This window comes from Oryza brachyantha, chromosome 1 (assembly GCF_000231095.2).
Source record: "Oryza brachyantha chromosome 1, ObraRS2, whole genome shotgun sequence".
Taxonomy (NCBI): domain Eukaryota; kingdom Viridiplantae; phylum Streptophyta; class Magnoliopsida; order Poales; family Poaceae; genus Oryza; species Oryza brachyantha.
In genome coordinates this window covers 30,312,273-30,335,772 of record NC_023163.2, presented here as the reverse complement: position 1 = coordinate 30,335,772, position 23,500 = coordinate 30,312,273, and the positions used below count along the sequence as shown (strand labels likewise).

The 23,500-nt window shown below is 39.0% G+C and overlaps 3 protein-coding genes across 3 annotated transcripts; all 3 read left to right on the top strand.

The window, feature by feature from the left end:
* The first annotated feature begins 1,965 nt into the window (after window positions 1-1,965).
* On the top strand, window positions 1,966-6,253 carry LOC102714513 (two-component response regulator ORR26). Its single transcript, XM_006645125.3, has 5 exons — window positions 1,966-2,230; window positions 3,123-3,275; window positions 3,383-3,769; window positions 3,870-3,946; window positions 4,613-6,253. The coding sequence occupies exons 1-5, from the start codon at window positions 2,125-2,127 to the stop codon at window positions 5,621-5,623; spliced, it is 1,734 nt and encodes a 577-aa protein (XP_006645188.1). The 5' UTR covers window positions 1,966-2,124; the 3' UTR covers window positions 5,624-6,253.
* A 2,074-nt stretch (window positions 6,254-8,327) lies between these two features.
* LOC102714240 (peptidyl serine alpha-galactosyltransferase) lies at window positions 8,328-12,745 on the top strand. Its single transcript, XM_006645124.3, has 8 exons — window positions 8,328-8,685; window positions 9,167-9,337; window positions 9,719-9,962; window positions 10,075-10,275; window positions 10,352-10,824; window positions 10,901-11,065; window positions 11,214-11,457; window positions 11,748-12,745. The coding sequence occupies exons 1-8, from the start codon at window positions 8,399-8,401 to the stop codon at window positions 12,384-12,386; spliced, it is 2,424 nt and encodes an 807-aa protein (XP_006645187.2). The 5' UTR covers window positions 8,328-8,398; the 3' UTR covers window positions 12,387-12,745.
* Window positions 12,746-14,405: 1,660 nt separating this feature from the next.
* On the top strand, window positions 14,406-22,963 carry LOC102713963 (structural maintenance of chromosomes protein 2-1-like). The gene is made up of 21 exons (XM_006645123.3): window positions 14,406-14,833; window positions 15,627-16,307; window positions 16,396-16,539; window positions 16,628-16,918; window positions 17,055-17,240; window positions 17,346-17,510; window positions 17,603-17,662; window positions 17,890-17,952; window positions 18,074-18,165; window positions 18,564-18,660; window positions 19,144-19,260; window positions 19,336-19,554; window positions 20,071-20,211; window positions 20,312-20,479; window positions 20,567-20,751; window positions 20,837-20,930; window positions 21,007-21,095; window positions 21,233-21,458; window positions 22,080-22,154; window positions 22,334-22,480; window positions 22,593-22,963. The coding sequence occupies exons 1-20, from the start codon at window positions 14,516-14,518 to the stop codon at window positions 22,448-22,450; spliced, it is 3,528 nt and encodes a 1,175-aa protein (XP_006645186.1). The 5' UTR covers window positions 14,406-14,515; the 3' UTR covers window positions 22,451-22,480; window positions 22,593-22,963.
* The last annotated feature ends 537 nt before the right edge of the window (window positions 22,964-23,500 follow it).

Genomic DNA, 23,500 nt, shown 5'->3' with positions numbered 1-23,500 from the left:
GTTTTATAAATAAACTAACTCACCTCAACACGACGGAGTACAGCACATGTATTAGCGGTGGAAGAAAACCACTGAAAAAACCTTTCATTTGGTAAACACTACAACACCAACCAAGGAAAAATAACGTTATTGCTTCATGATTATGGCACATTTGTACCGTGAATGGCACATTGTACAGTAATTAAGTGGAACTGGCATTGTACAATAATTTCAAACAGTGGTATAATAAAAATGTTATGTGGTGCACGATCCCTAGCGATGGTAGTGATTCCACCATTCTGTCACCACTTCTTAAAGTTGATAAGTCTCCTACATATATTTATATATCTATTCATGTGAGATATTTATCAATTGATCGGTTGCAAAAGATGATCTCTTGGATAATATGTATGAATTTATAGCTTTGAAAATTAATGACACTTATTTGAATTTTGTTGCAAAACATAGATATTTTACTACTGGTAGAAAAATGACTTTTTCTATTACCTCATAGTAGAAACTATATATGACATGAGTAAAAAGAAAAAAAAATGCCAGTATGCTCTAAGCTGTTAAAGCTGTACTTGAAACATATTTACTATAAATTTTAAGTACAAATTTATCACCCAATATAAGCACGCACGAGCATCTCCACGCAACAATTTGGCTAGTTAGCATTAAACCATTAACAACCACAAAAGGCAAATTCTTGATAGCCTTTGGGGCCCCCTCCAAATTGCCCATATTGAATTAACTAAGCCTACCTACTAACCATTTCTTTTCTCAAATGAAAAGCACGAGCAAAACCAGCAAAAAAGCGACACACACACACGCATACTCCATATTCCACTTGATCAAGACCGGTCACGGCTCACTTCCTCTCTCGCTCCCAACAAGTTCCATATTCCAAAGCCAAAGAAGAAAGTGAAATAATACTCATAATAATACCTATCATTTCGGATAAACATATGGATTAAAAAATAAATATGACTAGTATTTTATAATATACTATATAAATACCTATAAATATTATTTATACATATATTCCATATACTTATAGAAAATATTTTAAATAATTTAGTTTAAGTTTAAAATTTAACATTGATCTTATACAAAACAGTGTATTAAGAGACAAAAGAGACGGTTATTGTTTCCTTGAAATTAGAAAAAAAACGCATTTCACTATTACACACACATAGAGAGAGAGATACAATTTTTGCACTTTTACATATGTGTTCTAAAAATAAAAACTAAAAAATACACTCTGATGAATAAACTCTAAAATCAACCTTAAAATTAAAGTTAGCTTACCATTAATGCAAACGAGAAGACTAGGGTTGTATTCTTTTTTCTCATTATTTTTAGTTTTTTCCTAAGCTTTTACCTGTATGTTTCTCAGACTAATAAACATTGTATTTTTTAAAAAAATAAAAGTCATTGTCTTATATTTCTAAAATAAATTTTTAACTTTTTACTAGCTAATCTCATCGTGTACATTATTAAACAGCTATCACGGAAATAAAATAATATTTTATCTTTCATTAAGAAAAATCAATCCTAGGTGCTACAATTATTTCACTCTCGCAAAGGCTAGCGGCTAGGGGGAGGGGAGAGAGGGACAGAATTTTTTTAAAACATTTTTAACAAGTAATTTTATTACTAAATCTCCGGAGAAAATATTTTTACCGTATGAAATTTTTGGCTACGCCACCTATATTGCCGTGGCGAAGGCGTGGCGCGGCCAAAAGATTCAGTTTTCGAAAAAATTTGTCCGGTGGTTTAGTAATAAAATTAATTACTAAAAAAGTTTATTTAATAAAAAAATTTCGAAAGGGACAAATACCGATATTGTGCTAGAGCGAGCGAGCGCGGAATAAAGGCTCTCGTTTCGTTAGCCGACGGGCGTGAAGGCGAGCGCTCGCCGAGCCGAGGCGCCAATATTTATCGGCCTTCCTCCTCCCCCTCCACTTCCCACCCTTTTTAACCGCTTTTTAAAGGCGCTCCACCTCCCCGGCCTCCCCCCCGGCTGCCGTCTTGCTCTCTCCACTCCCCCTCCTCCTCCCCCCTGCGAGGGATCGCCGAAGAGGCACGCACAGCGCCCGCGCGGCGAGGGGTGGTGGTGCGGGGGAACCTGAGCGGGCGGGCATGGACGCCACCGCCTTCCCCTACGGGCTGCGCGTCCTCGTCGTGGACGACGACCCCACCTGGCTCAAGATCCTCGAGAAGATGCTCAGGAAGTGTTCCTACGAAGGTTGGAATCTTTTTGCTTTTCCCTATCTTGGTTCTTGAGCTCGGATTGCTCTGCTCCCGGGCTGCGGCCGAGGCTCGGGACACGGGCTCGCCTTTCGCCCGTGTATGCATGTCGGGTGTTTGTTCAAATTACGCAGTGAGCTCGTTTGAGATAGTTGCTAATTTTGTCCGGGTACTTGTGTATTTTTGAATTGTGTTAGGTTGTCTAGGGGATTAATTTTGCTCTGTAGATTTATGCCGGCGATTTTCCTGGCTTTATTGGCTTCTTCATGTGCTTGTTATTGCTCTATGTCTTTATGCAACTTGTGGTTTCTCAGATAGGTAGGTTGACATAATTTGCAAACCGTGTGTTGTGAACTGTTATGAGTGGGAGTTGCACCTTCTCCATTATAACTCTTGCCAAAGTTTCCTGTAGCATAACATGGAGCAAATATATCCATTTCAAGGCTGTGTCAAACTGCTTAATGATGATTATTTAGTTATTTGCATGGATTTCTACCAAGAACTAAAATTCGGAAGGGTTAGTTCCTACTTTACTGTCTTGCAGACCATTTAATTATTGATTTATTTTTGTGGCACCAGTAATTGGTTTCAAGCCGGTAAAGATTCCAATGAGTGAGATAGCATCATAGCAAGCATAGCATATTTTGTTCAAGGCTTTGTAGGTTTAAGTATTGGTTTCTCTGGCACACCAATTATCGGTTTATAACTAATTAACTACTGAATGGTCCTCTTTTCAAGAGATTTGTCTGCTGTTCCAATATATCATGGTCTCCCTCCCTCTCCTGCCGCCAAAGAAACAGTTTTTGTACACATCCATTTTTATTCTTACTAGCCATGCGTTATTCAGTACTTAGATTGGTAAGACTGAAGTGATTAATTACCTTGTGCAGTCACTACATGCGGTCTAGCAAGAGTTGCTCTGGATATTCTTCGGGAGAGGAAAAACAAGTTTGACATTGTAATTAGCGATGTTAACATGCCTGACATGGATGGTTTCAAGCTTCTGGAACACATTGGACTTGAGATGGATCTTCCTGTTATAAGTTAGTATTCAACCTCAAAGTTTTTCCCCCTTCATGTTCCAACTAATAAAATTTCTTTGTGTATCAATTCACAGAAAGTACTAAACTGCTCCATTTTGTTTTCACAGTGATGTCCATTGATGGTGAGACAAGTAGGGTGATGAAAGGTGTCCAGCATGGTGCTTGCGACTACCTCCTTAAGCCTGTTCGAATGAAGGAGCTCCGAAATATTTGGCAGCATGTATATAGGAAGAAAATGCATGAGGTTAAAGAGATTGAAGGTAATGATAGCTGCGATGATCTTCAAATACTAAGAAACAGTTTTGAGGGACTGGATGAGAAGAGCCTTTTTATGAGATCTGACTCTGATACCATGAGGAAGAGAAAAGATATGGACAAAGACCATGCAGATCAGGAGTCAAGCGATGGCAACACTGTTAAAAAGGCTAGAGTTGTTTGGTCCGTTGATCTTCACCAAAAGTTCGTAAATGCAGTGAACCAAATTGGATTTGACAGTGAGTGTTCTCCAAAAACCGATTCAATTCCATTTTCCTTCATACAAACTTGTATGTCATATGATCTCATTCCAAAAGGGCAACTGATACTATCTTGCAGAAGTTGGACCAAAGAAAATATTGGACTTGATGAATGTTCCTGGCTTAACAAGAGAAAATGTTGCTAGCCATCTACAGGTATCCTATATATGTTCAAACAGTGAACTACTATGTTTTTTTTTTCTTTTATAAAAGGAGCCAAGTTTCCAAAGGACGTTAAACTAAACATATTAAGAAGCCAGTTAGAGCAACTGAAATATTTTAGACTGGAAGCACTGAATTCAGATAACTGCGTAGAGGCATGTTGGTCCAGTCAACTCTACCTGGTCTGTTATAACAATTTTTTGCAACATGCAGGGTTCTTTTTTCTAGACTTGTAAATAAGGCACGTGAAGAACACAAAATGCTAAATTTAATCTGATACACAGACTTTCTAGTGCAACAAGGGCTGTTCTTTTAGAGAAGATCACCTCTATCAGAGTTTGCCTAGAAGTAGGTCAAAGAATATTCTTAGTTTAGTAGTAACAGACAATGGGGATGTTATGGTGTATCCAATGAGTTTCTAACATGATAGATTTTCGGATGTATTCATGGCTAAACTCCTTATGATGTTCTTATGTGCGAACATAGTTATTGAATAGCTTCCTCTTATACGTTAAAAACTCATTTGCAATGTACATTTAACTATTAATTGCATTGCATCCTTTACTTATCTGGAATTGCAGTTAATTATGATGATACCATTTGGTTGAGCTGCTCTAATTTCTAGTAGTAGTCCTAAGAAGAAAATTACTTGCTGTGCAGAAATATCGCCTCTACTTGAGTAGGTTGCAAAAGCAGAATGAGGAAAGGATATTAGGAGCTGCTAGGCAAGATTTCAGTCATAAGGGAACATCAGAAAACCTTAACCTCCGAAGTTCCTTCCAAGAGCAACCAAACATAGGAAATGGATATCCGCATGCTTCTCAGAATATACAAACTCAGACCAAAATGCTAGATTCTCAGTTAGAGGACACTAAGAGTACACTGCCCTTGCCTGCGCCAGATAAAAAAAGAACTCTAGTAAGTGATGTTGCTGACTCACAGAACGTCACCAGTGCTTCAAGTTTAGGTGGGGTTCTGTCTTTCAAAAGTTTGCCAGTGAATCAGGACAGGAAGCCATCAGAAACAATGATATTGGAATGCCAGACCTGGAGCGGAGGTATTCCATCGAAGCAGTTCATGCAGTATCCGAAGCATAACCATGAACGCTGTGACCTATTAGGGGATTATTCATGCTTGCCAAAGCCAGACTTAGAGCACCCTGTTGGCCCTAGTAATTTGTATACCCCACCACCTCTTATCTCAATGAGTTGCAGTATGGAGGGGGGTGCCAGAGACTTTTCAGACGTGAAGCCTGCTATAATGGACTGCATCAAGTCCTTATCACCGGCGATGAGATGTACAGTGGATTCAGTTTCTGTTCAACTTAGTGACAGTGTGGTTACCTCAACTGATGGTGACCTGAAGTTTTCCAGTGTGGACGGGTCGCCCAGCAATAAAGATTGTTGCCTTGATCAGACAAACAGTCAGGGAACTTTGCGTCCTTCACCAGAGTCAAGTATCATAGGCGGCACAGAGTTGGCTTCTCTGCCTGATGACCTGCCCAATTATCCACTTCATGGTGTATCCTTTGAGAATATAGGACTGAGTAGCATTGACTTACTTCACTACAGTGATGCCATGATACTATCCGGACTACAGAATAACTGGTATGATGAACTAGAGTTTAGCAGCGACATGATGGACTACCCATCGATAGATCTCTTTGTATAATCCCATGCTGCGCCCTTCTTTCAACCATGCTACTTTGCGAGGAAGGATGATGTTCTTTGGTATGTTCCCATATAGCTCCTCTTGTAGGGCTACAGTCAGCTAACCTGATCCTACGGTGGAAGGATTTAATTGTAGTATCTCCACTTTTGATAAATGTCTGTATTATAGACTGTGCCATGGTATAATCTATATACCTTTTGGATGATCTTTTGATCTTTTAAACTTCATATTACTTCTCCCAAAAAAATAAACTTCATATTACTTCTAAAAGAACTTTTAAACTTCGCATAAACACTACCCCCTTACACAACTAACATTTTCAGCAGTTTTATCCTCTGATGCAGCATTACGCATGATACCTCCTGAGACCATCAGTACAGGTAAACATGGTAGCTTTTCAGGTCAACCACACATATTTTCACCAAAGTGCCAGGATTGTATGAAGTTACTTGCTGATCAAACCTGGAAGAATTCCATAGGTGATAATGATTTTTAGATACCTGAAGCAATCACTCAAGCATAGGTGATAAAGATACAGTGGTAAGCAGAGTTTGGGTACCTTGAGGAATAATTTTTTAGATCCTTGAAATGGTGTACCACGAGACACAAAAAAATTATAATAAAAATGATACATCGAGGTATTTTTTTCAAGGTATAATTTTTTACCATCTTTGAAATTGTGTACCGTAATATACCAACATTTTACAATTAAAAAAATGGCAATTCCAGGTATTTTTTTCAAGTGCTGTAAAATTTCCCTTGATAACTAATCTTGTGGGTGCAAAGGAGGAAACATGAAGCCATTGAGAAGAACAATATTAAACAACAGAAGTAGCAACCAATCGTAGCTTATACAAGGATGAATTTTACATCGCAAGTCGGAATTGCATCATAACTCGCTTGCAGCTGCTGAATCAACTGGACCGACTGCTTCCGACCAAAGTGGCAAAATACTATGACTGCCCTGAGTGGAACTTGCTGTGCAGCACATCTGCTGAATTCCATGGATTGGGCCGATGGTTTTGCAGGATTCTGTTTCTTCCATGAAAACTTGGCCGTTGTTTGTGCATGGACTCGACTAATAGAGACCTGTGTTTGCTTTGCGTATCTAGAAAGCATTACTTGCTTATTGCCACGGCTGCAATTTCAACTATTTCGTTTCCTAGCGTAATGGAGTTGACTGGAGCATGGATATTTGAAGACACCTACAGATGAGCCATGCTGAGGATAAGAGAAGAGAACTGTTATGTTATGTACTCACCTTACGTAATGCTTTTTGGTCGTGACCAAATTTATTCGTATACTAATAAATTTAGATACGTATATAAGCATTGGTAAATTGATAAATTTTGATATGTACATAGTATTATAAATGACACGTAAAGCCGTAACGAATTGACAACAGCCCTCTCTGCCTTTGTTTCAAAGTGACTATGATTAACGAAATCCTAATTGTCGTCTGGTCCCAAATAGTACTTGTCATTAAACACAATTCATATTTGAACTTTGGTCGCTTTTTATAAATATCTAATTATATTCTATTATACCATGTCATCAAATTGTACTGTAAACATATAATATCTTCTGTTCATGTACTCTGACCATTCAAAAATTACATCATCCATTCAAAGTTGTAAGATTTGTATCTCAAATATTTTATTAATGTCTTACTTATAAAATGAATCAACTTGACATTGCTTAAACATTCATGGTCAAAGTTCATCCACTCCCGGTAAAAACTTGCCGGGTCAGCCTAAAATTGGCCGACCAAATTTATATTATGACTGACAAGGGAATACAGTTTAAAATGTTCTTCTAGGGCACATTATTTCTTGATTTTTACGTGCAGATTTTCCGAGCTAATAAATTATATATTTTTGCATATATATATTATATATATAAGTTCATCATCTTTGTAGAGTATATTTTTAATTTTATAATAATTAATTTTATTGTTCATACTAAATAGCTATAAAAAACCAGATAATATTTAAAAGATCAAAAGCTGAAACTACCAACGAGCAACAACCTTATCTTTTCGTTTTTTTGTTTATAAATTAAAAAATGTTTTCTAGAACATAAATTTGGAGATTTTGATGTTTTCTCATTATAGTTTATTTTCTAGTCTTTATTTTAGATAGCTAATATCGGTGTTATGAAAACTAGTGTTCTTATACTAGTAGCTCACGATGGACTGAGGCTCGCCTCCCCTAAAGCATTTTGAAGAGAACGATCAAACAACTCTCTATAATAAATTCTAGCAATTATATTGAAAATGTGAAATTTAAAATTATCATATGACTTGACATATCATCTGAATAACTAAATTTGTTTCCCAATATCTAAGTTTGTTAAGTCTCCCTTCCACTGAACTGGATGATTATCTATGGGTCTCACAAGGGATGATCCAAACTTTCCAAAAATAATATAGATAGTGAATATGGTGCTGAAGTTTTGAAAATTCAGACCGTAGTAACTAACTGTTAGGATTTAATGAAGAGTCAGTTGAAATGTACATTAATTTAAAGATAAAATCTTTTCACATGAATAGTTAAATTTAGATTTGGAGAGACAATTAGCACGCAGTTACATATGCTCTTGGAAGAGGTGGTGGCGTACAGCCTCAACTTTACGTAAACAGAGTGTGGCTAGCGTATCACATGTCAGTGTACACTGTACACAGACCAAACGGGAAAAACGAACCAGCGCTAAAACCGGACGGAGGTCAGCCCAAAGGCGGGATCCAGGCTGCGAGATCCGCCATCCCCACCACCAATGGCGGCGGCGGCGGCGGTCGCCGCGCTCTTGCTGCTCTGGCCGGCTACGGCTTCGGCCGAGGGGGAGGGGCGGCGGCTGCACACGCTCTTCTCGGTGGAGTGCGGCGACTACTTCGACTGGCAGGCGGTGGGGCTCCTCCACAGCCTGCGCAAGGCCCGGCAGCCCGGCGGCGTCACCCGCCTCCTCAGCTGCGGCCCTGACCAGCTCCCCTCCTACCGCGGCCTCCGCATCGGCCACACCCTCCAGGTCCCCTCCTACAGCCGCCACCCACGCACCGGCGATTGGTAACTATCGTCGTCACATACACATCGCCGTTCCTCACTTCCTCATGAATTGCAATGGCTCGTTTCTTCACAACTTGTCCCAATAAGAAATTTGGAACCTTTTCTGCTAATTCTCCCTTGATTTATGGTATACTTTTGGTGACTATGCCAATAAGGCAAGGATGTGAAAATGCTTATGAATAGGATTTAGGATGAATTGAGGAATGAAGCTGCCCAATTCCCAGCATGGTGTACTCTTGCGTTGTGCGTTTGTTAGTGTTGGTCTATTGGTCTCAAATTGAGGATGATGAGGTGATTTATAGCAAAGACCTTTTGGAATGAGCTAAATGTCTAGTGTATACCGTCGTACAGATAAAACGATAAGAAAGCCCAGCTGAAATATAGGTGATAGGAAAGATGCACCTAGCTGGGAAGGTTGCAATTGCAAGTATTCCTTTCATGGAATGGAAATGAGCTTACTCATATCATTGTTCTTGTGAAGGTACCCAGCCATCAATAAACCCGCAGGGGTGGTGCATTGGTTGAAGCACAGCGTGGAGGCAAATAATGTTGATTGGGTTGTGATCTTGGATGCAGACCAAATTGTTCGCGGCCCCATCATTCCATGGGAACTTGGAGCAGAAAAAGGCAAGCCTGTTGCTGCTTACTATGGGTATGACTTACACACTCAGTAATCAGCATTAGATCCCATTATATTTTTGTTTAGTATATCTGTACTTAATCAGAAAGGATAAAATTTTCATAGAATGTTTTGGATTTTTGCACATTCACCCCTCATGTTGTAACATACCTATGTTTAGATAACTAACTAGATAACCATTCATTAGCTCAAATTCCATTTTTATTTGGTATGAAACACATCATACTTCTTTGACATCTTTATTTCTAAACATGTTAGAACATCAATAAAGTATTTTCTAAGGTTGCATCCTGACTGTAGGTGTAGGCAAATCTATATCATGGATTGTGTTGTTGTTTGATTTCACTAGGCTTCTAATCTACTTTATATTTCCTATTTCTCTCTCACTACTAGGTATTTGAAGGGCTGCGATAACATCCTTGCACAATTGCACACTGCTCACCCAGAATTTTGTGACAAAGTTGGTGGAATTCTTGCAATGCATATCGAAGACTTAAGGGCTCTAGCTCCTCAATGGCTTTCAAAGACAGAAGAAGTGAGACAGGATAAGTCCCATTGGTCAACTAATATTACTGGTGATATATATGGCATGGGTTGGATCAGTGAGATGTATGGGTATTCATTTGGTGCTGCAGAAGTAAGCTCAGTTGCTCGTCTCCACTATGCATCATTGTCAAAGTAAATGTTCTCCACAGGATGTGTTTTATACGATCCTTCCTACACCTTCATTATTTGTTCCTCTTGAACAGGTAGGTCTACGGCACAAGATAAATGACGACATAATGATTTACCCAGGTTATACTCCAAGAATTGGCATTGAGCCACTTATTCTGCACTATGGTTTGCCATTTAAAGTTGGCAACTGGTCTTTCAGTAAGTTAGAACACCATGAGGATGGAATAGCTTATGATTGCAACCGTTTATTCCCTCCACCTCCATTTCCTAGAGAGGTAAACAATCTTCTAATCACATTTTTTATGTTCTTATTGTAGTTAGTTTATCTAATGTTGCCACCATTATGTATAGGTTGAGATGTTGGAATCTGACCCAAATGTAAAACGTGGCTTATATTTAAGCATCGAGTGTATTAACACCTTGAATGAAGGTCTTGTATTGCATCACGCATCTGTTGGGTGTCCAAAACCACAGTGGTCAAAATATCTGAGTTTCCTAAAGAGCAGACGATTCTCAGAGCTTACAAAACCAAAGAATTGGAATGGTCAGTTGGTTGAAAATAGAAAGACCGTGCAGCACGTTCCGTCCTTGAAAGAAGATAACAAGCGCCCCAAAATACATACCCTTTTCTCTACTGAATGTACGCCATATTTTGACTGGCAAACTGTTGGACTCATGCACAGCCTTCGTGTAAGCAGACAGCCTGGTAATATTACACGTTTATTGAGTTGTAGTGATGAGGACTTGAAGAATTATAAGGGCCATGACCTTGCTCCCACGCATTATGTCCCATCCATGAACAGACATCCACTGACAGGGGACTGGTATAAACTTGTTACGTAATATCATGTTTAATACTTCTTTTCAGGGCTTGACCTGTTCCCTTTGTATCTTTGCTAGGTACCCTGCAATCAATAAACCAGCAGCAGTTCTCCATTGGATTAGCCATGTGCAGACAGATGCCGAATTCATTGTTATCTTGGATGCTGATATGATCATGAGAGGTCCCATCACTCCATGGGAATATGGGGCAAAACTTGGAAGTCCTGTTTCAACTCCCTACGAGTAAGATTTTGCTGTGGTGTTATTGAATTTGTAGCTTTCAGTTGTTTTAGTAATATGATGTCCCTATATCAAAATTATAATTGGTTCGGCTTAAAGCATTTCAAGCAAATGTTTAGTCATGTGGTAACATCATCCTTCTGTGTATCAGATATCTCATTGGTTGTGACAACATACTTGCGAAGATACACACTCGTAATCCATCTGCATGTGACAAGGTTGGTGGTGTCATTATCATGCATATAGATGATCTCCGTCGCTTTGCTATGTTGTGGCTGCACAAATCAGAGGAGGTTCGTGCAGATAAAGCTCACTATGCAACAAACATTACTGGAGACATATATGCGTCAGGCTGGATAAGCGAGATGTATGGTTACTCTTTTGCAGCTGCTGAGGTATGTGAAGTTGTGATTTATCAGCTCAATTTTTTTTCATTCAAGCCATACTCACGCAAGTGTAATGCAAGTATTTGGACAGTTTCGGCAGTTAATATTAATGCAATGCTGTCCTTATAAGTTATCCGAGTCAGCATTAGTGGCTGCACTCATAAATAATTAAAAGTAGTATTGTGGCCAGCAGTTGGGCTTACTTATTCCATTGTTTCAACTAGTAAAATTACCTCATATATTCCCTGCTCATTGCCTTATTTTGTCAGCTGATACATTATTCTTCACTTGACATGCAGCTTAACCTGCGGCACATTATAAGGAGGGATATATTGATATATCCAGGCTATGTTCCTGTACCTGAAGTGAACTACAAGGTTTTCCATTACGGGCTGCGGTTTGGTGTTGGTAATTGGAGCTTTGACAAGGCTGACTGGAGAAATGCTGATGTGGTAAACACATGCTGGGCCAAGTTCCCTGAACCACCAGACCCATCTACTATCATGAAAGAAGATCAAGGTACATGGGAGAGGGATCTTCTAAGCATCGAATGCGGGAGGGCTTTGAACAAAGCTCTATATTGGCACCACAAACGCAGAAGTTGCCCTCGACCAAGCCCAGTTGATGGTATCTCTAGTAAATTGGAGACAGTCACAACCTCCAGCAATTTTGAGGGAGGAAATGCAAAGAACTCAAATGCAAATAGGCTAAAATCCCACATTGATCTGGCGAAAATGAAGGCTGTAAAAAGAGTTGCAGCCATTGTATCACCTGTACATAGAGCAAGGAGGCTCGCTAGATCTTCAAGGATCTGGATAGTTGCTGTCTGGGCAGCATCAGTTGCAGCATTCTTACTGGTAATCTCCATGTTTTTCACTGATCGAAGGAGAAGTGTTTCGAGGTCGAGGGTTTCCAGAAGCCAGAAGGCCCACATCTGACTACAAAATAAACAATATCACGATCATAAAATGTACTACTCTGCCAATACAGTACATAAAAAGGGTAGAGTCCGGGAGCTCTATAGGCTGACTAACACATCAAGTAATTGAAGCCATCAGAATTAGCTTGGGGATATTCAGATTCACATTTTTTTCACAAGTTTCTGTTCGTAGATAGCAGATTTTGCTGCCACTGCTGTTGAATTTGATTTACTCCTTATTAGTGTTCTTTAAACATGATGTAAACAATTACATGTTGCAGTTGTTTTAAAAAGAAACAGCTACATTTACATGTTGTTATGGAGAGATTGATTGACAAAGCATACAGGCACGCCAATCTGATAATATTTTCAGTAAGCAGGGTTTATTATCATTAAAATGTGTTGATAATTTTGGTCGTCAAAGCCAATAATTATGGTGTGAATAAATGGCTCTGGCAGTCTGGTCCTTATACTCCTCATACTGTAGGATACTAGGTTCAAGTGATCAGTGATCTTAGATCATTTATTTTTGTGTTATGGATTATAGATTATCATGGACACGTTTGTCAAGCTTCTAAAAGGGGTTTCTAAGAGGGGTGATTGTTTGGGTGTTAATGGAAAAGTTAAACAATATATTTGTAAACGAAAAAAAATTATGAATAAAAATTTTATACACGTATTCTTAGTGATATAAAAGCAAGGACTAAAACAATAAACTCCGGCAAAAACTCTCCCAAATCAATTCTAAATTTAAAGTTAAAAATTCAAATTTTAGCTTATAGGTATAAACATAAGAAAAAAAATTGACGGTGAAAGCTTTTTGATTCATTGGATTTCCAAAGAACTATTATCGGAATAGATTATTCCTATAATTTTCATTCGTTTCACATGAATAGATCCTAACTAATTCTTTATTGATTGTATTCTTATGACCTTGTTCCAGAAGATTCTTAGCATGAGAAGGGAGCCCTTGGAAACAAATCATGGCTGGATGGCAAATAACATCCTGATACTTTACTCTTCATATTGCTATGATTTGGAAATTATATGGACCAAACAAACCCTAAACGGTATGATCTCCCAATAAGTTACTTCGTCTACATTTATACATCTCAGAACAAAATTCAAATGCTATAAACACTTACATTTTGATACCAAGGGAGTAAGTTTTAACTTATCCATATGCTTTTTAGGCCCTGTTTAGTTCCTATTTTCTTTTCTAAAAACATTGCATCGAAATTTTGAACTCCTAAATAGAGCATTAAATGTACATAGACATTAAAACTAATTACATAGTTATGGGGGAAATCATGTTGAGACAATTCTGTTGAGGCTAATTAGTACTCCCTCCGTCCAGAATTGATCGACGCATAACAGCTGGGCTCAAAGACCAAGGAAAAGAAAATCATCTCCTAATCTATTTACTCACCGCCGGTTTTGCAGTTGCATGCACACTTGTCTTCTGCATGTTCCCATCCTGCATGCTTGTTGAATGGAGTGGATAGCATTTAACAGATTAGGATACGGTATAGCATTAAACGCATGCATGCATGCATACAGAAACGAAGCAACAAAGCATCATTTCCAAGGTTTCTTTCACCTCCCAGCCTTATACGACGATCAAATTTGGATTTTTGCTTTTTGATAATATGATAATCAATTCTGAACGAAGAGAGTATATGAGTAGCCATAAGTGTTACAGTAACCTACGTGTGCTAATGATGGATTAATTATGTTCAAAAGATTCGTCTCGCAATTTCTTGGTAAAATATGTAATTTATTTTATAATTAGACTACGTTTGATACTTCAAAAATATGTGTTCGTATATCCGATGGGAATATGAGATGTTTTTTTTAAAAAAAATTGCAAACGGAACAATGCCTTAATCATATCCAGCAACATTGTTCGAACTGGACCTAATACGCAGCCCATGAAAGAAAGGCCCATGGATAATCGTGGAGCCCACGAGTATATAATAACCCCACTCACCGTCTCCAACCTCGTGCCGCTCACTCACAACTCGAAACGGCCGCGGCATTTCGAATTCCCAACCACGGAAATCCCCACGCCCCGAAAATTTTTCGCGCCCAAACCCACCAAACCCTAGACCCACCTCCGGCCGGCGGCGCCTCCGGCGGCCGGCGAGGATGCACATCAAGGAGGTATGCCTGGAGGGGTTCAAGTCGTACGCGGGGCGGACGGTGGTGTCGGGGTTCGACCCGCTGTTCAACGCCATCACCGGGCTGAACGGCTCCGGCAAGTCCAACATCCTCGACTCCATCTGTTTCGTGCTCGGGATCACCGACCTCCGCCAGGTGCGGGCCGCTTCGCTCCAGGAGCTCGTCTACAAGCAGGGGCAGGCCGGCGTCACCAAGGCCACCGTCTCCATCGTCTTCGACAACTCCGACCGCTCCTGCTCGCCTCTCGGCTACGAGGATTCGCCCGAGATTACCGTCACGCGCCAGGTCATATGCGCTCCCTCCCATTGGTCTTGCAGTCGCGCTGCCTTTTTTGAAAATTTCTTCTGCGGTCATGCGTGTTTGGGCTCCTTGGGTGAATCCGGGGTGGAAGGAATTCCAGGTGTTACGTTACAGTTTCTTCCTCCACGAGTTCTCGAAATTGACGATGTCTATCGGTTTTAGTGTTGTTATCGGTCTGTATGGTCCTCCTAGAGGACATTGTGCTGATTGTGGTGTTTCTGGTGCGCTAGGACATGGATTTCAACATCTGAAGCTGAATTATGAGGTTGTTTCCGTAGTGCTGTGATAAGGTGGTGCTGATTTAGGTTGTTATCGAGTCCTCGACTCGTCCCCCGAGATTGTTTTAGAGTTTTGGTTACAAATTTGTGCGACTAAGGCTTACGGTGAGAGGAGTGAAATGGTTGATTCCAGGGTTTAAGTGGACGTTATGTTGTGTTGGCTTATGTGTATTCAAGTTGAGTTTTGGACTCTGAAAGGTTGGACAGCAGTTTGGCTTTCGAAGGTCAATTTTACTATATTTATGTCCATACTATTATGAGCTGGGCCAAAGTATGTCCCTTTGAATTGACAGATATGTTGATCGAGCAGTTAATTGGGTGTATGTACTGTTTGAAGCTTGATTGAGTCTCATTTAATTGTGATGTTACACGCTTTGCTTCTCAACTAGGTTGCCAAGCTAATTCATACACAGATACACCTCTATATCATCTTTAGCCGAAGTTACTTTCTGCATTTTAATTTTTCCTAATTCACAACGTACTGTTTCTTACATTTGCAGATTGTAGTTGGTGGACGAAACAAGTACCTTATCAACGGCCATCTTGCACAACCTTCCCGAGTGCAGACTCTTTTCCACTCTGTGCAACTAAATGTTAACAATCCCCATTTTTTAATTATGCAAGGACGCATAACAAAAGTGCTGAACATGAAGCCTGCAGAAATTCTCTCCATGTTGGAAGAGGCGGCAGGCACAAGGATGTATGAAATGAAGAAGGAATCTGCTCTGAAAACACTTGAGAAGAAGCAGAATAAAGTGGATGAGATTAATAAACTCCTTGATGAAGAAATCCTTCCTGCATTAGAGAAGCTTAGGAAAGAGCGGTGCCAGTACATGAAATGGGCCAATGGTAATGCTGACTTAGACCGCCTCAAGAGATTCTGCATCGCTTATGAGTTTGTTCAAGCTGAGAAAGTGCGAGATGGTGCACTCAATGATGTGAAACAAATCAGGGCAAAGATTGTTGAGCTGGATGAAAACACAGAGAAGCTAAAATCAGAGATACAGGAAATGGATAAGAGCATATCTACCTTGGTGGCTGAAAAAGAAGCTAAACTTGGTGGTGAGATGAAAACTTTGTCAGAGAAAGTGGATAAACTCTCACATGCACTTATCAAGGAAACTTCTGTGATGAATAACCAAGAGGAAACAATAAGATCAGAGGAAAAGGGTGCTGAAAAGGTAACTATATGTTGATGTCACTCACTAGACGGGTTATATTTATTTCAATTTACTTACAAGGGTGTACGTATACATTATTCACTCATAGATTCTCAAGAACATTGAAGACATCAAAAGGTCTATAATTGAGAGAGATGCAGCTGTAAATAGTGCAGAGAACGGCGCAGCTGACATGAAAAGGAGAGCAGACGATCTAACAAAAGAGTTGGATGAGAGTGAGAAAGAATACCAGGTACGCGGATATTGGCACTCCATATAGTTTATTAGCTGATAACCTCTTGATTTTGTGTAACATGGGATATTGAGTTCTCCTTTTCCAGGGTGTGTTAGCAGGAAAAAGCAATGCAAATGAGAAGAAATGCCTAGAAGATCAACTAAGAGATGCAAAAGCTGCTGTTGGAGAGGCAGAATCTGGATTAAAGCAGCTGACGACGAAAATAAGCCATTCTGAGAAGGAGCTGAAGGAGAAGAAAGCCCAGTTGGTATCTAAGCGTGATGAAGCTACTGCAGCTGAGAATGAGCTGAAAGCTAGGCAAAAAGACTTGGAAACTATCAATGCATCCATGAGATCTGTAAATTATGAAGAGGGACAGATGGAGGCTTTGCAAAAGGTATTTATGAATCTAGCTAGAAAGCATTTCTGTGGTATAAAAGCTACCAATTAGAAGTGCCTTGCAGAATACAGATATTCCAGACCATGCTTGCGAACAGTTTCTCATTACTGTTGTTGTGTTCTGGTCATTCCAGGATCGATCTATTGAGTTAGATGCAATTCAGAAACTGAAGGACAAAGTTCGTGCTCTCTCTGGTGAGCTAGCAAATGTTCACTTCAGCTATCGAGATCCTGTTAAAAATTTTGACAGATCAAAAGTGAAAGGAGTGGTTGCACGTCTTATTAAAATAAAGGATAGCTCAACAGCTACAGCACTGGAGGTTTGTTTCAGTGAACTCTGATGTTTGGGTACTGAAATTGAAATTTTCTTTCAGAGAAGGTCCTGGTTTATCTGTATTAGTTCAAATCATAGTCAAATGCTGCAGGTTGCTGCTGGAGGTAGGCTATACAATGTGGTTGTTGACTCAGAAACCACTGGAAAGCAACTCCTACAAAATGGAGATCTCAAAAGAAGGGTAACCATCATACCATTGAATAAGATCCAAACAGGTACCATACCTGAGAGAGTTCGGCAGGCAGCTCGTAGACTGGTTAGTGCTTCACTGGGCTACATTTGCTGGATATAATAACCTTTGGTTGTAGATGGCTTATCTAAAACAGTTGCATATCTATTGGTATGTAGGTTGGAGCTGAAAATGTAACATTGGCTCTAGAACTGGTTGGCTATGTTGAAGAAGTAAAGGTTGGTATTGTATTGTAATATTGTACAATTGGGTTGTTTAAAAACTACAATCTGTTGGGATGTTCTAGCCTGGTGGGTTTAAATTTAGTCTAATTCTAATGCTTTACTGGTTTCTATGATCTGTAGTTTTAGAAGATCATTCTGCCTTTGTGTTTTTATTAGATTGAAAGTTTCGGAAAGACATGCTTCTAGTTCTGACTGTTCATTAAGAGATTTCATTATTGCAGAATGCTATGACATATGTCTTTGGTTCAACGTTTGTGTGTCGAAATATGGAAGCAGCGAAGGAGGTAATACTGCCTTTAGCAGAAAGTATTTTTTTCTTCAGTTTTTAATGACTATCAATTAAAATATGAGATATACATAAAATTATGGTTCTTGTTGCTATATTTGATTCGATTTTCGTCGTAGGTCGCATTTAATAGAGAAATTGGCAGTACCAGTGTGACCCTTGAAGGTGACATTTTTCAGCCCAGTGGCCTTTTGACTGGGGGTAGTCGCAGGCAAGTGCCCATTATATAACATTCTTTTTTATTTTCTTATTATCTATGCCTGGTTTCTGTTATTAGAATCTAGTAATGTGTGTTCTGTTACTATAATTTCCAATGCTTTTATGTGAAGAACAATGGTCTGTCTAGTATTCTTGTCCTCAAGGTGTTCTGTTACCATAAGTGCTTGTTTTTTCTGTTGGTTCATACTTGGTCATATTCAGAACTATGGGACATGGGTGTCTGTCTTTGGTTTATGATAATGTATTATTTGTATACTTCTGGGAGAAGTGGAGATATAACTTGATGGTTGTCTGAACTCTGAAGTTACAGTGAGTACCCTGTATAGTACTTATTTTACTGTCCCATATGATCAGGTAAATACTCTTTGTTTGCTTTTGATATTGATGCAGAGGTGGTGGGGACTTGCTAAGACAACTCCATGAATTAGCTAAAGCTGAGGCTGATCTTGCCAGTCATGAGAAAAGTCTCTCTGTTATTGAACAGAAGGTATTCACTGAATTTAGCGCCATGCCTAGCTACTCCTGCTCCCTTTTGAACTCGTATATACCTGTAGGGCTCTACCAAAATCCCTTGTCATGTGATATTATGTCACAATATATGCAGGCGTGTTGCTAACCACATAATTAAGAATCCATTCTAATGTTCTTATTTTGACATATAATAAAGAGTATTGTCTGTGAAATCGTGCTAATATGTCACACAATTTGGTTCTAGTAGCATGCACACATGATGTGAGAAGATAGTAAGTGAAAATTTCATTTACAGTGCTATCAATTACCTTCAACTTATGAATATATCCTAAATTTTCAAGCATATGCTAATTTTCTTGGTCTAATGTCAACCTTGTTGCCACTAAGCTACTAGAACATACCATATACTTGCTACACAAGTTATATTGTGTTTCCTACTGTTGTTGATCAGAAATTAATATTGTTTGCTACATAAATTTTAACATACCCTATTTTCCAGATTGCAACACTTCTGCCTCTGCATAAGAAGTTCACAGAGTTGAAATCACAGTTTGAACTCAAATCATATGATCTGTCATTATTTCAGAACCGTGTTGAGCAAAATGAACATCACAAGGTATTAGCTTGCCTGATCAACATGGATAACCTTCAGCTTTTAATTGGATCATTAATCTTTCTATTCACACTTCAGCTAGGTGAACTTGTAAAGAAACTTGAAGAAGAGCTTCAGGAATCGAAGCAAGAGCTAAAAGCAAAGCAAGTGCAGTACGAAAAATCTGTATCCACTGTTTCTGAGTTAGAAAAGACTATCAAGACTTATGGAAGTGAACGCGAAGGTAGACTAAAATCTCTGGAAAGGAAAATCAAATCATTAAAATCAGAGTTGCAGTCCATGTCGAAGCAACTAAAGGTTGGTTTCTGTCTCCTTGTTACCACAAGTGATTTACAAATGTAGTACAGAAATAAACCACACTGCTTTTCTCTTGAGAGCATTTTCAATCTTCCTTTTTTTTGCTAATTCCTAATGAACTTCCAAGAAAAAACAGATTATTGAAATATGAAATTCAGTCCATGCCCCTGTTTAGCCTTACTGTTTGTTCATATGTATATTCAGTTAGATAGACAAGAGGGATCCATTGAGGATTCTGATTTTTGTTGATTTGCATTGATCAGCGACCAAGCACTTGATGAATATACATTCAAGTTTGCAGGGTACCTTACGGGTTGATTTTGTTGCAAAATCTAGAGTCTGGACGGTTGTATTTAAATATGGAGCACTCACATAATGGTGCATTAAATTTCGGCATGATATTGCTCATGGCCTTATGCTTCACTTCTATTGAGTCTTGTCTGAACAGTAATCTTGATTATTGATTGTTCAATCTTTGAAACATCTCTTGTTTTCCGTTTTGCTAATTTGCAACAGGCTCATGAAAGTGAGAGGGAGAGACTCATTATGGAGAAAGACGCAGTCACCAATGAGCTTGCTATGCTTGAAGAGCAACTGGCAACTTCAAAAGCTCAGATTGCCACAATGACTGAAACTTTGGATAGGCATCAGAGCAAGGTAACATGGGATGCCTGTATGGTGGTTTATTTGTTGGGTTATTACTGGGATTTGCACCATATTCATTAAAGTACTATGTGATGTTTTGCTTCCCATGCAGGTTGCGTCAATAAAGCAAGACTATGATCAAGCTGAATCTGAGCTCAACATTGGGCGTTCTAAACTGAAGGAATGTGACTCACAAATAAACTGCATGGCCAAGGATCAGCAAAAACTGCAGCAGCAACTAAGTGATTCAAATGTTGAGAGGAAGAAAATGGAAAACGAGGTTGTAACCTCTGCTACATATGTCTGCTTTATAGCTGAATTCTTAAGCAGACCTTTTTTTTTCTGAATAATTGCATATGGCATGTAGGTTAAGAGGATGGAGATTGAGCAGAAAGATTGCTCTTCAAAGGTTGACAAGCTAGTAGAGAAGTACAGTTGGATTGCAACTGAGAAACAGTTGTTTGGAAAAAATGGAACTGATTATGACTTTGCATCATGTGAACCTCATAAAGCACGAGAAGAATTTGAAAATCTCCAAGCTCAACAATCCAGGTACATCTGATGCTTCTGAATAGGTTCGACTGATTAATCTGCAATTTTATTAAGCACTAGTTTATCAAATAACTTTCGAGTGCAGTCTTGAGAAGAGGGTCAATAAGAAAGTTATGGCAATGTTTGAGAAGGCAGAGGATGAGTATAATGATTTGATGTCAAAGAAAAACATCATTGAGGTAGGTGCTACCTTTTATAGTGCTAACCTGGGAATTATACAGCAGCGTGCAAAACCCTTTTTGTTTTCTTCTGCAGAATGACAAGACAAAAATCAAGACAGTGATAGAAGAATTGGACGAGAAGAAGAAAGAGACCTTGAAAGTCACATGGCTTAAAGTAAACAAGTCAGTATATGAATCCTTATTTAAATTGTATTATTTCCAGTGGCTGCACCATGATATATTGCTCAGACTCTTATCATGATATTATTTTTACTAGTAAATAGACATTGGTAGATAACCTCTTCTTTCTATTTGTATAGGGATTTTGGATCTATATTCAGTACACTACTACCTGGTACAATGGCAAAACTTGATCCTCCTGAAGGTGGCACTTTTTTGGATGGTCTTGAAGTTCGGGTGGCATTTGGGACAGTTTGGAAACAATCTTTATCTGAACTTAGTGGAGGGCAACGGTCCCTCCTTGCTCTTAGTCTTATCCTAGCACTACTTCTTTTCAAGCCTGCACCACTTTACATATTAGATGAGGTAAGTTTGTCTACTATTACTATTTAAATTGACTAGCCCTTACCGCCATCTGCTCTATTATAATCTATCTGTTCATCAGAAACCTGTGTATTTGTAATAATAGCCTGAAGCAGTGTTGCACAGGAAATGCAATTGCCAGATTTTTCAACGTTCCAGCTATAACGTCCTCTCGAGCATGATTTTTTAACTTGCGAACATGTGTCCATGCTGAATTTCCTAAATAGCATGGTGAAGATTAGGCCATAGTACTACCTAGGAAGAATTGCTACCACATGGCAAGTTGTTACTTTGTTGGGCCTTCATCGTTTGACAGGGTAGTTCTCTTGTGAAAGCTATATCTTGAACTGAAAGGGTCTAAAGGGAAAAGGAAAAAAGCCAGCATTCTTTAGTTTACCTTTTTTTCCTTCTGGAATTGTTTCACCCTAATATGTATAGAATTATAGATTGCATCCAACTGGGGCTGTTGTGCATTGCAATAATAATATGTTTATGTATCCTTGTTTTTGGGCCAGGCAATAGCATTTATTATCTTATAGGCTCGATGTCCTAGAGATCATGGCTTTAGATAAAATTACCTTAAATTTACTACATCAAGTTAATGTTGTGCTTCTTACACCACAGGTTGATGCTGCCCTAGATCTGAGCCATACACAAAACATTGGTAGAATGATCAAGGCACATTTTCCACACTCCCAGGTATGTGGGCAGCTTGCTTTTTTAAGGATGTAACTCATGTAACAATTTGCAATTCATATCCCTGCACACTACTGCTTTCATGGTAGGGATAGTATTCCAATTTACAAATACGTACTACGCAAACTTCATTTCATACTTGGAGTTCAGAGTTCTGAAAATTGGTGCTACTGTCTTTTCAGTTTATTGTCGTCTCACTAAAAGAGGGCATGTTCAACAACGCCAATGTGATATTCCGAACAAAATTTGTTGACGGGGTATCCACTGTGACACGAACGGTCCCTTCAAAGCAGAGATGATTTAATCCATTCATCATGCATCATCTGAAGGTACTCTCTGAGCTCGAAACTATCTTATCCAAATTTAAAGCTGTTGCTACTATGGGTTTTGCCTCAAGAAATATGAATTGCCATTCCTTATTTTTGGAACTGCATAATGCAGGAGGATGGAGTCGTTGGTTATTCTATTTGCTAACGTTTCTGTTGTTGCTACCTCAAAATGTTTCAAGCTCCTCGCTTGTCAGGCCCATAACATTAACGTGACCTAGTAAAATGTCAACATTGCGTTACGTTCAGTAACTAGTTTTCTGTATGTATGTTATCTGACAGGATGTGTATATTAGTTTGCTGAATTATTACCCTGTGTAGTAAATAACCACCTATCCCTTTATTGTCCAAAAATGGCTTGCCTTGTTAGAGATTGTGGAAACTCTCATTTTGCCACCTGAGAATTTTGTATTGTTAAGACGGGCATATACGCCTTTTGTCTTGGTTACCGACTGACAACTTCGGAGCCGAGTACACTGCCCTCGGTCGGATCACTTGTGGCTTCTTTGGTCCCCTTGTTCAGCTTCTTAAGCTTTGATGGCCCGACCAATTTGACAAACCGTGGTAGCGCCTTAGCCTTGTCTAGCTCAGCCTGCTAGATTTCGTTATAGCCTAACAAGCAAGCCATCCTACAGATCTTACCTTTACATTTCGGTGTATATTGGACTAACCTCAGATACTCAGCTTTCACAAACAACCGAAAGAACAAAACAAAAAAAAAATCAGCACATTACCGAAAATGACAAGTTTCCATCAAAATGCATAGCAAGGTTGTGATAATAATCTGCGAATACTATGATTAACCTTCTTTTCAGTTGCAATTCTTCCATCATGATAACTTCTTTTTTTTTGGAAAATGTTCAACAAGGTAACAGAGCCATAAAGGTACATAAATAAAAAAAATATTTGTTTGCTTTTCATATATATGTGTGTGTAGAAAATCATAGCCAAAGATACATTTATAAAATATCATTGTCAAAAATAACAAGAATTATTAAACTAGGGAGCGTAATATCCATAAGA